This window comes from Aquila chrysaetos, chromosome 1, assembly GCF_900496995.4.
Source record: "Aquila chrysaetos chrysaetos chromosome 1, bAquChr1.4, whole genome shotgun sequence".
Taxonomy (NCBI): domain Eukaryota; kingdom Metazoa; phylum Chordata; class Aves; order Accipitriformes; family Accipitridae; genus Aquila; species Aquila chrysaetos.
The window spans coordinates 9571258-9588241 of NC_044004.1; the positions used below are offsets into that span (position 1 = coordinate 9571258).

General features: G+C 39.3%; 1 protein-coding gene across 4 annotated transcripts in view; it reads right to left on the reverse strand.

The window, feature by feature from the left end:
• Positions 1 to 233: 233 nt before the first annotated feature.
• Positions 234 to 16984, reverse strand: part of ZFYVE28 (zinc finger FYVE-type containing 28) — a 165045-nt gene continuing 148294 nt past the window's right edge. For all 4 annotated transcript variants that reach the window (XM_030023720.2, XM_030023715.2, XM_030023706.2 and 1 more), the window contains 4 exons: positions 16630 to 16746; positions 14864 to 14968; positions 3511 to 3614; positions 234 to 2568 (listed from right to left, as the gene is read on the reverse strand). In XM_030023720.2, coding sequence (XP_029879580.1) covers positions 2437 to 2568; positions 3511 to 3614; positions 14864 to 14968; positions 16630 to 16746 — 458 coding nt within the window. In that variant the 3' untranslated portion in view covers positions 234 to 2436. The remainder of the gene's footprint in view (positions 2569 to 3510; positions 3615 to 14863; positions 14969 to 16629; positions 16747 to 16984) is intronic.

A 16984-nucleotide genomic window follows, 5' to 3' on the forward strand; every position in this document is an offset into this window, starting at 1 on the left:
TTCAGCCAGTGGCAAGAGATAGCACAAGGCAATGTTAAGTTACAGGCTAGTACTCCAGCTTTGATTTACCACCCCTTCTCTGTACGGGCAACTTCCATTTTCAAATTTAAACTCCTTTCTTTCATGTTACTTGCAAAGTGAGAAAGACTTAAGGCCAGTTTGTTTGACAGGATGGCAGCTGTCACTCCATGTAAAGAGAACCCGAAATGAAAGAGCAATCCAGCACATGGAAGTAGAAAGTCCTGACAGTTTAATTATCTGAAGAGATTACAAGATGAAAGTCTTCCTTGAGGCAAATGTATATTAGTATTGATATAGTCATTGTGCTTTTCAGTAAGAGAAATAGGAGTCTCTATTTACATAAGAAACTATAGTGTCTGAGATCTTTAAATATCATATTTATGGAAATGATTCTGAATTACAGCATTTACAAAATAAAAACAAGCTTGAATAAATATTCAGTCCATTAAATAAGATTCTTTTTTTTCTCCACAGAAGCAACTTTTTGTGCATATCTATTTCACAATTGAAGTTTGCTGTATTTTTTATCCTATAAAAGAAGCATTAAATTTGTTGGTTTTTTTCTAAAAATAAAACTGCAATAATCATTGCAATGTGAAGCCTGAGATTTAAGCCTGAATAAGTATCATTGCTTGCACCACATTACCCACCACCCACCAATCGCCCAACCCCATATGCCTTTCCAAACTCTGGTGAATGCTGACACTCCAACTCAAGGATTCCATGGGAAGGATTTCAGGGAAATAATAATAGTAAAAATATAAATAAGGTAAGGATAACACATCATAGCTGACATTGTCTACAAACAGCATCATAAGGCTTGTGCATTACACATAAACTAAGTGAAGCTGTTTCATCTGATTCAAAACGACAGTAGTGGCAAACTGTTATACCCTTATATGGCTCATTAACACTGAATATTAAACCACTTAACAAATGGAATGTTCCTCCAAAAATAAATTAAAAAAAAAAAAACAAAAAAACAAAACCAAAACAAAACAACACTGGCCAGTTTTGCTTTATCATTTTCAATGATGACCTTTCTTGAGCATGATACCGCAAACAACTTCCTTGTCCTTTTTTGTATTTATCACTTTGAAACAGTGTGTAACACTGTGAGTCAGGAAAGGGGATACAGCAAAGAGCTCTTGATCTCATTTCCTCTGTAACCACAGCACACAGTGTCTTGCTTTTCATGTGGCTAACTCAAAGCACGTCCAAACGCCTTTGAAACCTCAGTGCTCAGGGAGCTCTTACTGCAAATAGTTTGTGCAAGATCATAGCATGAATCCATGTGAGTCTTATGTCTTCCCTCTCCAAGTGGAGATAAAAATTAATCCCTGGTGTTTCAAATAAATACAAACATCTTCTGAGTTGTTAGCATGAGTGAAGTAACAGTATGCAATATTTTACACAGTTACTCTGCCAAATGTGGACAACAAGTACCTTTCTCTGGTTGACCATTCTGTAGGAACTTTTGAATATATCATTACACATCTGCCTTTTAAAAACCATCTAAAAAAAACCTTAGCATGGGAGAAATAATTTGTCACATTTACTGAATTTTGCTGCTAAACTCTTTCAAAAAATACGTATTTTAATATTAATTCATTCATTTGGTAACCATTTCCTCTGAAGTTTGTTAAGTTTTAAATGCTGATATAGAAACCAAAGCTCTGTGTCAGACTTCTTTTAACAGGATTTAGCATAAATGATGTAGATTATAAATACTTCCAAAACTTCGAAATATTGAACTGGAAGTTGTAAAACTTAATCTTTAGAAGACAACTTGGAGTTATTGCTCTGCCCGGTAAATGAAAGGCAACAGAAGTATACTGCTTCAGGACCTTCAGTGCTTCCTATGTGATTCACAGAAAATTTTGCCTTTGTAAATATCAATATGGATTTGAAATAGTTTTGCTTTAATTAATCCTAGCATAGGTAGCAAAAATCTAGTAATGGGAAAGTTAAACTGCAGCAGGAGGGAGAGCGCTGACATCCACAGCCATGCTGGTATTCTAGTGAGCACAGAAGTGTCCGAGCTTTGGGATTGATTTGCTGGGATGGACTAGTTAACTGGCTACTCTGTTCCTAGCATGTAAGATAAGCAGCAATGCTTCTTCAATTCTGAGCCCTATTTCCTTCCACACAGTGCATTTTTTCTGCATATGGCATCGTAACATTAATGTTATAAATTTATGGAAGACTGTACTGTAGCCTTAGAGCTACAGACGCTTCATACTTCCCTTTAGCAGCTTAGTAAAATGCAATAAAAACTGTCTGTACAAAATTTATAATAATGGATGTCAAAGCCTACATGCCCTCGTGAGGTCCCTCTTTCAAGTTAATTCTTGGCTTAGGTCAAATATATCAGTCCGTGTAAGACTCCAGAAGACATACCACTAGTTTAAGATGTCAGATACCAGCTTTGTCACTATAGAAAGGAGTGACATGGAACATATAACAGTGAGTGCAAACACGGACAGGCTTCATCTGACCATAACGAGGTAATGGAGCAGAGTGGGAGGAACAGCGGGAACAGAAGATCTGAAAAACAAGAGGGAGATTTCACTTTAGTTCCTTTGAAGAACTGGGTGGGACAAAGTTGGTTTCAAGAGAGGGGAGAGAAGATTGTACATGCTGGGCTCCTGTGTATTGGCAACACCACCTTCCTCAGCATAGCAAGTGAAAGCCCTCTGCAGGGAATTCATAGCCCAATGACCAATTAATCTGACTGTGCTCAGCCTCTCTGATGCGGGTGCCCAAGTACTGACATCAGCCAAGGCAGGCCTGCCTAGCTCTGTAGGTCACAGGGGAAGGCAGCTCCACCAGAGACAAAAAGCAGCATCTCCCGCCACTGGTTCTGAAGAAAGACTAGGGGAATATTTGTGAATAACACCAACGTTCCTAATCCTGCAAGTCCACTATAAAGTTGACAAAAACTGCTACTCTACCCTCTTTCTTTTTAACTTGTACAGCAGCAAGTGAAGTGGGACTGCAGATTTCTGGCTTTCTGAGGCACATGACTGCTTTTTTCTCCCTCGCTCCCTCTTCCTCCCCCACAAACTTGCAAAGCAGGAGCCCTACACACCTCAGTCCTCCTGCAAAGGTTTAGAAAGAAAGCAAAGGGACACACTGTCCCTGCAGCTGAGGTGTGCATCACCTCTCACAGTGCAGGCAGCTGTGGCTCATTAAAGCCTGGAGCAGTAGTCCAGAGAGACTCTGGATTTGGGCTGTTTGTTCCAGGACCTCAATAGGGAGTTCTGCTTTTTAGCAGACAAACGCTTATTGCTGTATAAAAGTCAAAACCCTCCCCCCCACTTTCTAAACATAAGCTGAGCAGTTGGTAGCCAAGATATACAAAAACACTTGTGACTTGAAAACCCTGGCCCAGTGCACGCATTTTGCTGTGCAGCTGAGTTTGTGGTATGCATAAATTTGCTGTTCTCTTTGGCAGATAGTTTCTCACATGTTTGACTGAGTCATTACCTTGCCACAGCTCCGACAGTGGTGTTTCCTGCGAATGACTGTGAAAGGAGCCTTGCACGCAGTGCAGTAGCTGCAGACTTCATCTGGAACCCAGTCAGGAGGATCTGTCAGAAACACAGCAATGAAAGGGAACATAAATCAGAAGGGAATAAAAACAAACATGCGATTACCAGATCCTCAAGGGAGTAGGGAGAATAAAATACAACAGCAGCTGCTTTCATCTGAGTTTCTCAAGGTGCTTTGTGAACAGGCAGCTAGGTGAGCTCAGGATGCCTGGGAGAGCTCAATGCCCCCCTTCTCTGCCAGGCACCCACCTTTGGGCAGAGCACAGCAGGCACTGAAACAGCACAGAGCTGCTTTGGACTCGAAATATATCCTATTCAAATGAAAGTGGCAGGGAAAAGGAGATAAGCAAAATAAAGTATGAGGACAAGAGACTTAAACCAGAGCTGGATCACAGGTGTGTTTGTCAATGCAACCAGCCACCAAAACAAGCTCAGAGCTGAGATCTTTCCCAGCCTCTTCAGCCCTCCCTACAGAAAAGCTGACTGCTTTTCTGCAATTAGGCAAGCAACTCTACAGATAATAAACTCGAAGCTTGACTACTGTCTGCTAAACTATTAGGGCTCTTACTGGAAGTCGCCAGTAACTACAGCAAAACCACAAAATCAAGTGTACAAGACAGCAGAGAAAGAATTGGACCATTGTCCTGAACAGCATGTTTCCATTGTTTATTTCTCCTGTGAGCTCTCTAACCTCTCGTAAAAGCCAAGTAGGGAAATGATTTGGGTTTGGCAAAGCAGAAGGTATTAGGCTCACTTCTGTTGAGCTGCTTCTGCTAGCAACAGGCTGACATGACCTCAGAGAGACTAAAATTACAATTGTAGAAATGATGTAGCCGATTGCTTAATTAAGTTGTTAAACATCTAATGAAGGGCAAAGCAAGTTCTATCCAGAAGGAGTCCATGGACACAGTGAACAGGAACCGCTGGAGGTATTTACCCAAGTTCCCTGTATGCAGCTTCTCTCCGAGTATTATTTACAGCATGCAACCCATGCAATTGCTGATTTATAAACCTGACAAGCAAGATCCCTGCCTCAAGGAGCATATTATCAAACAACAAAATATATGGTGCAGTTAATGCAGAGGTCAGGAGGGCTACAGCTAGAAGCAAAAAGAAGATAATTAAATGAGAAATGCACTGTATTGTTCAAACATAACCATGACCAGTTTTCATGTGTTTGTCACATTGCAACATTTGTCAAATTAAAAGTAAAAACGAAATAGCATTCAATGCAGAAAATGTTCAAAAAGCAGATTAATAAAATCAAAGAGAACTTTGAATCTTGACTCAGCTTCTATGCACTCCTCTAAACTATTTTGGAAGTTAAACTAGTTTTAAGGAAGCAATCTTTCACTTAGTGAACAAACCAGTCTGATAAAGGTCACAGCTATAGGGACAGCAACCAAAACCAACGTCTGTGTGCAGAGAAATGACTGATGTGGTGAAAAAAAGGAGATTGCACAGAGGATCTTTCACCTCATCCCTGGGAACTGTTCACCAGAAAATGTTCTGTGGGGACACAAGGCTACAAATTCCTACTTCAGAGGCAGGCAGTCCTTTAGCAGCAGGAAGATGCAGGACTGCCAGCTTAAGTCAAAGCATTAATACCAATGAAACCAAGAGATTTTCCTTTCCAATTCTTCTCCTTCTCTGCAACCTCCCTAGCTACTACGTGCAACTTGCCCAGTGAAACTTACTCCTAATATCAGTTTATGATGTTGATTTTGAAAACTTTGTATCACTTTCACAGGGATCTCTGATCTGAAACCATGGCAAGCCTGATGACCTTGGAGCATCTCCATGTTCTCCATCCAGGAGGTCCCTTGGGCTATCACATATATTCCAAACAAAATAACAGAGCCAATAATGATATTCCTGTTTAAAACTTGCCATTAGACTACATAGCCTTGATTATGTTTTCAGGGATTTAACTATCCTATTGATTCTCACTAATTTTAAAGATGGCAAAATTTAGGAAGTTATTTAAGCACTGTGCCACCAGGACTCCCTCTCAAATGAACACAGAGCTGGTGGAAGCAGGTTTGGTAAGATGCCTACTTTGCTACCAACGCTTTATCAGCTGCATTATAATGTGGGTTACCATGTTCAGCTAGTTACTAATTTTAATATTCACAGAAAAGCCAAAAACCACAGGCCGTTTTTGTACAAACTGCAGCATGCCAATATGAACTGCAACTTCCACAGCAGCTAGGACCATAATCACTCATTCCCTTAGATCGTGATTAGTCCAGACACATTATAGGCTAATGCAACCCCACCACAAAGACTCTGGAGCTCATCAACAGAAAGCAGCTTTCTTATCAGGTGTTTAACATTTGGGTTTTATTTGGTTTTTTTTCCTGTTGTCCTTGAAGTGCAATGTTGAAAAACTTATTTTTTAATTGACCTTCTGTGGATTTTTCTCTGGTGCTAAATAAAAAAAATTGCAAAAAAACCCCTCCATGAGAAACAGCATATTTATTTTGATAAATAAAAACCTTATAAACTCATAATAATCATATAATCCGTAGTTCATGGTTACAGAATTACTTGACTGCCAAATTCATCTGCAAACTTAGTTTTTCTAATTGCATGAAAAAAATAAATCGCATCTTAGCAGTACTCAATGTATAGAACAGTATAACCCTCTACAGACTGTTCTCTCACATTAGAGGGACTCCCTCTACCTCCACATTGGTGTCACGTCAGCTGATTCACTGAATTAACGCATCAGCAGAATGAGCTAAAGGACACATTTTCCCCCAGACAGTGACTCAACAACAGTTAAGGCCCTTTGACAGGGCTACGTGGCCAGCCCCGTGCCCCACTGCTTCAGGGTTTTAGTGCCCTCCTAACATCCCAATTGCTTGCACCAAGATCTGCTGCACTGCAGCACACCCCCAAATAGTAACAGTTACGTAACAGCTTTTAACATTCAAAATGCTGTACAAACATTAATTGCTTTAGTCCTCGTCACCCAGCTAGAGTCAGTAAGTGTGTGGGGAGAAATCAGGAGAGGAATGTCTTGCCCAAAATCAGCCTTGAAGTAACATCTGAAGTAAGAAACTTTGGGCCTTTAGCCCTATGCCTTTGCTTCCAGTTGTGACTGAAAAAGTCCTTACGCAGAATACAAACACAGAGGCTTCATTTTGAGAGCATGCACTTAGAAATTAATGCAATCCTGGGTTGGAGCCGAAGCGCTCACCCTGGCAGGAAAGATGAAGCCCTGAACGACTCGGTCTCCCTGAGCCCACGCAAGCCCCAGTGGCGAGGGGATCACACCCCCGGGTCCCCCTCACAAGCCTCAACCTTGGAGGCAGCCCTTCTGACTGACTTACATTAACGATTGAGTCATCAGGCTTTTTATAGAACAGGTTTTTGAAATATTCTCTGAAGAGCAGTCTCATGAGGGGATAAAGCTTCAATACGAGGAACAGAGTGAGTTATACAAATTAAACCCCTAGCAGGAGCCTGAAGACATGCTGGAAGCAGGGCAGCAGCACCGCACCCGTAGGCTTTTTATGTTACAGTCCTTCTCTGGGCTACGCTGCTCCATTAGCTCTGCATGCAGCAGCAAGTGGAAACATCCAGTCTCTAAAGCGCTATCTGCCTGTGCTTCGGGGATTTGTACAAGGAATGGAGGGAAAACCTTGTTCGTGGGCTAATTGGCCCGCTGCTTTATCATGCAACGAGAGTTAAGAGAAGTCTGTTGGGAAATGGATGAAGACCACAGCACAAACATCAAAGAGGAGGAGGAAGGGAGGGAAGGGATTAACGAGACAGAAAGACTACAGAAATTAATTTTAGAAGAAAACATTAAAAGCATGTACAGAAAAAAAGGCAGAGAAAGGAAGAGAAACAAGTATTTAAATGAATTAGAAACTAGTTTAGAGAAAGGAAAAGGCACAAGATAAATAGTGTGAAGACTGAAAAGGACATTTAAAAAGGAGAAACAGTATTCCCAGCTCTTAACTATTCAAAAATCTTGCATTATGATCTCTCATAAATCATGAAATTTTATGGTCTTTTTATTCGTTTTATGCTGTAGCTTTTAGAATTCACCTTTACATGTCTATGCAACCTCATTAGCTAGAAACATTTTCTGCTCTTAAAAAAAGTTAAAAATCTTACATAAATCCAAGATGCTTGAACTTTAAGAAAACCATAATCATGATAAAAACATCATAGCTACTGTAATTAGTTTTGCTTAATTCAATATGTGCAATAGACCTACTGCAGTCCCATCTAATCTTAGAAAACCAAGGAGAACATCTCTGCGTCCCAGAACACAAGAGGAAGAGAGCCTTGACTCTGATCCATCAACAGTGTTGATTGAAACAACATTAGACCAGAACACTTAAGTTCATTCAGTGGTGCTAAGATACAAGAGACTGGGGCGGGTCAGGAAGCAATCCCAAAAGTTGTTGGAGCTTGCAGAAGGCCTAATCTAGCAAATTATACTCCGGTAGAAAAAAAAAAAAAAAAAGAGAAAAAACGCACACCACTACACCCTGCTGTAGAGTAGCTACTAAACCCTAAGCTTGCAGTGGTGTTTGAATTATGGCCAGACAATTCAGAGAAAAGACCCTTTCTGCATCTTTTGTTTTTATCAAATATTCCTAGTGCAGAAATCAAACTGAAAGTTCCTCCTGCATTGATGTGTATTAGATTTTTAGAGCACATCGTGCATAACCCTGATGATATTTTATCAAACTAACCTTAAGAGGGCTGTTCCTACAGCAGCCTGTGGAACTTACACCACTGCAGCCGTCAAAGTGCATTACCCTCGCAGCTGCAAAAAAGGTCAGATGGGCTTACTGTAGCTTTTCTGATGAAAGCAGGAATCATAAATTCTCACAGTTTTAAGTATAGAAAGTAGAGAACTAAGATGACATGACTTTACCCCTCACATCAACTGCCACAGTAAGATGAATCTTTTTGTCCCTTATCACATATAATTTTCCTCATGTCATTCTGGGCAATCTCTGACTTTCTTCATATAAGATTTCTAGCAGGCAATTGTACTAAAGTAATCTTTACCCTTGCTCAGTAGATTCAGTGTTGATTACAGCTGGCTTGAAATTTTTCAACAAAAATAAATTTTCTGCTTCAACAATATTATTTGATGAAAATTTTGGGGATGAGGGAGGAAACAGAGGTACAGACTTCTTATCTTCAAGTACAGCTCTTGTCAAACAGCTTGCTTAGGATGGATTTTCTGTGCAAATCTAGAAAGCTTTCACCAAAGCATGGAGCTTTGCAGACTTGGGCTCAAGCCTCCACTCTGCCTGATTCAACACGACCTTGAACAACAACATCCTGTGTCCATTCTGTACAGGTACATGATCAGCAACTCATTCTTTGGGCAAAATAATTATTTACATAAAATGGAACAACTCTGATAGAAAACACTGACTTCTGCTGGGATATGGTTCAAATCTTTACTTTAGATCAGATGGATCAGAGACTTGGATCTTGCACTCCATTATTAGGAGTCTTTCTCTGTAAGAGCTACCAATCATTATAAACTAGAAGGAAGTTGATAATGTAGATCTACATATTACATAGCAGAAGAACACTCAATACGTGTATGTTTAGGACAAAAAATTTCAAACCTAATCAAAATCCCAGTTATGTCATTGTGGAGCTGAATAAGCCTCTGCTTTACAGTACTTATGGGATGTTCTCTCCCCCTGCAATGAAATCTCAACAAGTTCCACACGGTGCTAACAGAGAGGGATACTCTTTGAAAAAGTGAAAGTCTCTGAGCAAGTTCTTAAAACCTAAGTCAGATCAAATTACTGCAATACAACCTAAAAACTGTATAAAATCCTCTAATTTTACATGCATGATTAAATATGTTCAGTTGATTATAAAACATTGCCTCAATACGGAAAACTTGATGCTAGATTCTTCTCCTGCACAGTGTAAGCGGAGCTGCTGAATAAGGAAAAAGTTACATCGACAGAGTATGTTTGGCCACTGAACTGTGCAACAATTTAACTTCTTTCATTTCGAAAGCATTGCTGGTCATCATTATAAATAATAGAGTAGCTATAGGCATGTAGAGGACAAAAGAAAAACCGAAGCATTCAGCTAGAGCTAATTCTAGGCTCACAGTTATTAGATTCTGCACATACAGTAGCATGGGTGGGTCTTCTTGACCTTGTGACTTCTTACTGCAACAAGAACAAGAGCTTGAGCCTTGGGACCATAAATCACTGAATTGTGCTTGTGCTGCTGGTTGGGGAGCAGGGAGGACTTGTGATTAGACAAAAGTGGGTGGGCTGGAATATTACAAGAGGGAAAGGGATCAAGGAGGAATAGCATGCTGATGTACAGCAAACAGATGCTAACACCATTTGGCACAAACAGATATTTGTACTGGCAGCCACAGCAAATCCATTGTGGCTGGAGTTATAACTAGGTGGTAGCAAGCAAGGTAGTTCTGTACGGATGCTAGAGGGATAAGGAGTGAAAATGAATGTATCATTGCAGAGAGAGCTGAGATGCTAAAGCAAATATTTTCATGGAGCACCAACAGCTTTGTAATGCTGTTTTTCCTTGAGAAAATCTTCTGATTTCTAGATGTCTCATGCTTCTGCCTAGACAAGATGTGTAACTCACTTTCTTAGCCAGCCTGTAACTTCATGACATTGACAATTAAAAATATTCACCTTCCCTCAATCGCAACAGACAAATCTTCCAGAGTAATGAACTACCCCAAAATACACATGTTGTCAAAACTCAGATTTGCCAAAGTTCACTATTAAAATCATCAAGCTCACAAGGATAAAAATAATGCTCCCAAATATGGTGAACAGGGACTTATGCTTGATCACATTTACAGTTTGATAAAAAAATGAATACATAAAAATCCTTATCAAGACAAAAAAAAAGTTGTTACTCTGTGTGTGTGTATATCTATATCTGTGTATATATATATATGGGAACCTGCTGACAAATACAAAGCAAGTTTTGTGTTGGGGCTAGAAACACAATCCCAGACACATAAATGGCAGAAAGACAAACTTCTACTTCCCTGGTGCTTGTTTTTTTAAAGCTGTAATATATTAAGAATGATGCAGGTCTGTCCCAGCAGGGATACATTTATACTAGGTTAACCAAGAGTAATTTTCTTATATTTTCAAATGTGGAGGTTTCCTTTAATTTGCATGTGACCCACGTTGCCCACTCTCAGTCCCATACAAACATCTTGGTCAGCTTATTATCCAAGCTGGAGCTCAGGAACTTTCCAATAACCATGCTGGCTCGTAGCTCACCAGGACACAGGGAGAAAGGCAGTACCACAAAAGGTCCTGAGACACAGGCCCCTTCTGCTGTTACTGCAATTCAGAGCAAACACCACTGGTAGCAAAGAGCCCAACCTGCTTTTTTCTGAGCAGCTGCCACTACAATTTGCTTCGAGTTTATACACAGAACTTTGTCCCCCACAGGCCATCTTCTCATCATACAACCAGGACATGAAATTTTATTGTATTTAAAATTTATTCATGGAATATTGTATAAATTAATCTTGTATTCTAGGAAAATATAAATGTATTTGCTTTACATTCTCTCCCTATAACAATAGTGCTTTTTATAGTCTATGAAGTATAAATACATACGCTTCCTCGAAAGAAAGTCCTAGAGCATTAGGACAGCAAAGATGAACATATATTCCATAGGCTCATCTGTACTTTTGAAAATGCTTTTGTTTTGGAATGCCAATTAATCTGTAGTTTATAGTATTTCAACCTTCGGAAGGTCACACGATTTAACTCTTACACCCTTGCCAATGTCAGTTGGCTCATAATAAACATTCATATTTGTTTTATGATCCAGACCAGCTAGTGGGTTTTATATACAGTAAGAATGAGAAATCTGACAAAAACAAGTGATTCATCTTTATAACCTGAGTAGAGGCCGGAACCTTCAGTAGAATCTTAAAACTATTCATTTATTTGTTCAGGTTGCTGGGCTTGCTTTCTTTTTTTTTTTTTTAATTATCATTGATTGGATGCAATCTTAAACATTCGGTACTTTCTGTAAGAGGGATTTATTTGATAATTGGAAAAAGCTTTCCTGGCAGGTAGCTCGCTGGACTTTCTCAATCTGATACATGCTCATGTTCTGCCACAATGGCAGAAGGGAGGAGCTACTGATGGGCTCATTTGCTTTAAATTGTTTTCATTTTCAGCTGAAATCATTGACAGTGACCTAAAGTGTAGAAATGATGTACAAAAAAATAAGTAATTAATTTTGGTGCAATGCTGTCAACAGATTGGTGCAACACTCTCAGACTTTGCGTTGAATCCATTTACAGTGTTAACTGCAGTATACTCCTGTTGGTGGCCTGTGGTCCAGATTTGGCCTGGAGGACAAACCCATCAGGCTTGCTGCAAGATATAGGGCACAATGTTCATGTAGCAAAGGTTGTCTTAACCACCAGACATCTTCCACCTGCACCCAAACATCACCCAAAGTCAGGGGCTGTTGCTTCCACAGTGGCCAGCAAAAATGAGGTGGGTGGGGAGGTGTTATAAGAGGGAAAAGGCACATGGCTGCTGAGGTTAAAATACTGCTGTAAGTTTATGCCTCATGCTAGATGCCTTAGGGATAGCAAAACCATGTATCCCATTAGCTATCACTGCATACCTCAGTAGAAAAAAAAAAGTCTGTACAGCATTGCCAGCAATGACAACTTGTCACCTGAAGGAACAGGGGCCTGGAATGTACTGGAAGTGAGGAGACAGAATGGGTGTTTCTACAGTTCCCACAAATTCAACAAATTGACCCACTTCAGATGCCCCTTTTTGTAGGGCTGTTGTGGTTTGTTCTGGTTTGGAAGGTGGAGCTCATCTCCATGCTCCCCAGCACCCTCTGTCTCTTTGCTATATAGAAAATTCCTGCCCATCAGCAAATTTGAAGAGTAAGTAACAGCAGACTACAATAGTTAGTTTACACAGTCAGAGGAGCTGTATTGATTTGTACAAGTAGGTAGTTTCAGCATAAGCACCTACACACAAGCCAAGTAAGACTCCCACAGAAAGTCTGCAAGGAGATTGATTCAGACATGCCCAACCCTTCCCAGTCAAAAGCAGAGTACCTGCAGGAGCACTGGCTAACTGGCTCTGTTTAGAGGATGTGTTAGCATGGGAAAACATTATGCCAAGGCAGCCAAGTTCATTCTGGCATCCAAATCCACTTATTCAAAAGGGACTTGGTTATCCCACAAGGCTCTGCTTTCCATCACAGAGGCATATGTGAAACACCTGCTATTTAGGAGCAAAGGTGCAGGCAGGGGGCTGTTTTTGCTGTAGTTATCTGCATATGCTATTAATATTACAGGCTGAGTTTTATCATTTGCTTAGAGCAGGGACATAACTGATTCACGCTACCTGGGTGCTGCAGGGGCCCTCATAACTCCAAAGATTCCCCTTTACCGTACTCCTGTGTGGCCATAACATCACCTTAGCACCCAGACTGTTGTCCTCTATTTCAATAAGTAACATCCCAAGCCACAAGCGACTGCACTTCTCCAAACAGAAAACCTTCCCTGTGTCAACAGAAGATGCCATGAAAAGCTGAAGAACCTTAAAAGCTGAGTAACATGCCAGGGAAGTGAAGGGACTTTGTCGTGGCAAAACGTACATCCACTGTGAGAAGGTTATTCAGCATCCTGCAGTTCAGAACAACTTGCTTTTGAGTTCTGCAAATCAAATTCATTGACAGCATCAGGCATCGATTCAAAACAAGCGAATATGAACTGAAATGGTAGAGAATGAATAATCTCTTGCGCTCTTTTCCAATACAGCCTATACATGGTAAGGATTTTGCTTAAAGATTTGTTCTTTACTGCACCTTCTGTGACATTCTGAATTATGGCACAATAGAAAAATCAATTAAAATGACTACTGAATAGTTCTTTATCTGCCACCCAATCATCTTCCTCCAAAAGAGACATTTCTACAGTGCATTATACATGAATTAGCCCTGCTGTTCTAAAATAGATTAGAGATCCTTTAGCCTGCAGCTTCAGAAGAAGGGTAAGCAAGCAAACCATAGGTTTTATATAAACACAAAATAACTTATAAATATGTACCATTACTTTAAAACCTAATCTTTAATATGCTTTTTTCCCCCCCCTATGATTTCTGCTCTTTATTAGAAATTACATTTCTTTTCTGTTGGTCACCCCTCTCTGCATACAAGCAGAGATGTACACTGCTTATCACTCAGTTCTTAGTCATTCTGCATTCAAAAATCTCTCACTGGAAGAACAGTAGCGCATATAGACAAATAGACAACAAAAGATCAAAGTTTTAAAGCACAGGGAAATTACTGCACGCTTGAATTTCTGGGAAGGTCAGATACAGTTTCACAGTTGACAGCTGTCTTGTATTTCTCACTTGACCACAGAGATACCACCACTCTGATAATTGGGCTCCTAGTGTGCTGAAACCACCACTTAGCCCTGAAAATCAAAGCTGATTGCTTTCTTGTTTGCTCCGTCTCATACACCTACTTTCTCTTTTCTTACTCTGACTGCAAGTGCTCTGTTATCTTTTAATCCACTTTTTATACAACGTTTACCATACTAGGGCTATAGTCCACAACTGATTCCTAAGCACTCCCACAGCAGCTCAGATTAAAAAGAAAACCAAAAACTTTTGAGCTCTTGGAATGCTTGAATCCTGACCAAAACTTTGAGACTTACATATGCACTTTTCTTCACTTTTACCATGTATTCAGCGAGATTTGAGTAACCTCAGCAGACTTGCCTAAAACTAACTTTTTCTTCAAAGTAATATGGTGAAGAATATGAAAATCGTAACCAAAATATTTTTATCAAAGACAAAAGTGAAGAAAATATGAAAGGTACTTCTGCGATGGGAACAAGTAGCACCTCCACATATAGCAAACAGTATAAAAGATCTCTTTAGATTTGGCTGAGAAGACCTTACCTAGGGCTTTGCATCTTACACAGCACTCAGACTTGTCAGATGTTATGTCATACACTATATTAAAGCCTTTACTATACAGAACCTCTCTCCACTGATACAAAGGAATTCATACTGCATATGACAATTTGTAGGTCAGAGTTTCATGAGGCTGTTAGAAAAAAATCTGAAAGAAATACGCTCAGTTTATCATCTGACTTTAACTCTAAACCATACTATGACCACTTTACAGTCATCTTCCAGAGCCAAATCTTTTCATTTTAATGAAATTTTTTTTTATACAACAGTATTGTCTCATTTTAATTCTCAGAAAAAAGAAAGTACCTTCAAAATCCCCATCTCTGGCTTTTGCAGCAAGTTCTGAGGACGATATACTTTCTTGACATAAAGCACAGTCTTCCAATGCTGCACTCCTTAAACCCTGATTAACTGTAAAACAAACCAAAAAGTACTCAAATTCATATTATTCCAATTTGCACTTAAAATATTCATGTTAGGACTTCTGGGATTAGATTACAGTAGCATCTGTATGTACCTTCTTAGACTTCTTGCTTTTTCTTTACCCCGACACAAACAGTGATTTAAAAGTCTCCTCTATTCTTCTTTGGAATGACAACAGAAATGAAAGATGCTGTTATTACAGGACATACAGTCCTCTTACTTCTAGCAGTTTAGTTGTATCCTGTATTTTATTTCCCAGTTCTTAACTTGGATCCTTTACAAAGAAGTAGATTATGAGAACAACCAGAGATTCCCTAAGTGAATCACAGACATCAAATCACATATATCAAAGAGAAACTTCATCCCTGAAGTCCCTGACTTTTATTTGCTCATTTTGTGTATGCTTGCTTTTGTCAACACTTTTTTTTTTTTTTTAATGTAATAGTTCATCCATTAGAAATTATTCCAGCCAAGTACTGGTGACTAACATATATTTCCTAGTGATAATTCTTTACAGCTCCAGTTTCTTTGTATTACTCTTATTTGAATGTTCAGGAGCTCTTTGATCCTCTCTACCAATTCTGTCTAACCCGCTATTTTTTTTTTTTTGCCTATGAAAAAAACAGTCTCTTTTCACATCATGACATCCTGCCACCATAAAAATGTGGAAGTTTCAACCACAAGTAATAGAGAACTGTAATGCATGTTGTGCATTATCCCACTGCAGAGTTCAGCTGGATTGGAGGTTTTTCTGATAACTTTAACCAACTTTTAACTTTGTGTTTCATATAAAAATCCTCCATGCTTTTAAATTAAACTGGGAGAAAGGGAAAGCAAAAGTTTTCAACCATGAGGAAAGGGAGAAAAAAAAAAAAAAGAGCACTCTGATCACCTTCAGATGCTGATAGTTCTAATCATAACAAAGGACAAAAGTAATTGCAGTCTTGCTGGGATGACATGGTTATTTTTAGCTAAGTTAGCAGACTTGCCTCTTTGAAAAAGAAATAATCAAAATGGTGACAGAGAAAAAAAAGTTCTTGCGTTGGCTTATGATCTAGTTCTGGTTCTGTTATCCTGATTATCTAGAATTCAAAAGTGGTTATTTTTCTATTTTGAAGCCAAATTCAGCATTCCGCAATTTCTTCAAGACAGGCCAGATTTCAGCATCTTACTGAGCACTCTCATTTTATAGTCTGCTCTTTTTACACAGCTATTTAAACTTCAGAATCAAAGATACACATCTTGGTAAATTAAAATGTGTCCAGCATGAAACAATACCAAGGTGGGGGGGGGGGGTGGGTGGAATCTATGAAGTCCAAACCCTGCATACTTTATGTTATGACTGTATGGGCTACAAACACTGTTCTGTTATACATAGGAATACAGAAACTAGCAGACATACTCTCAAGGCTCTAACTCTTTCAACATTTGTCTCAAGATGTACTGCTGTGTACCTATACCTCCAGTGACTTCGACCTGTTTGCAGTCTGTTTCCATGACTTTTTTAAACTTAGGTCAAATCACTGGACAGCGAGTCCTGTCAAGAAGTTGACAAAATGTTAAGGAAATTCTTGTCAAATAGTTAATGCATCTCCATGGGGCTACCAGCAGAAATTCACTATAGAAAACAAACATTTAGATCTCTTTACCTTTCTTTTGCTTTTCTTTGTCTTCTGTTTCGGGTTTGGTTGCCATAACTTCAAACAAGGTCTTTAAGATACTCCTCAGATCACTAGCATAGTTTGTCTGCAGCTGGTCAGCAACACCTAGGAGTTTGAGAAAATGGGTAAACTGTTACTAGACTATTACACCACCCTTAAAAAAAGTATTTAAATTTGCCTGTTGCTACCAGTAATGGCCTTGTATTTATTTTTGAGGGGATCACTTGTTCATGTCAGGAATAAAAACTGAACATTTAATTAAACCAATTTTCCATAATGGCCAAGTTACATTCTGGCCTTTATGCTACCTGCAGTTTTATACACATCTTCCTTGTCCTTTGGC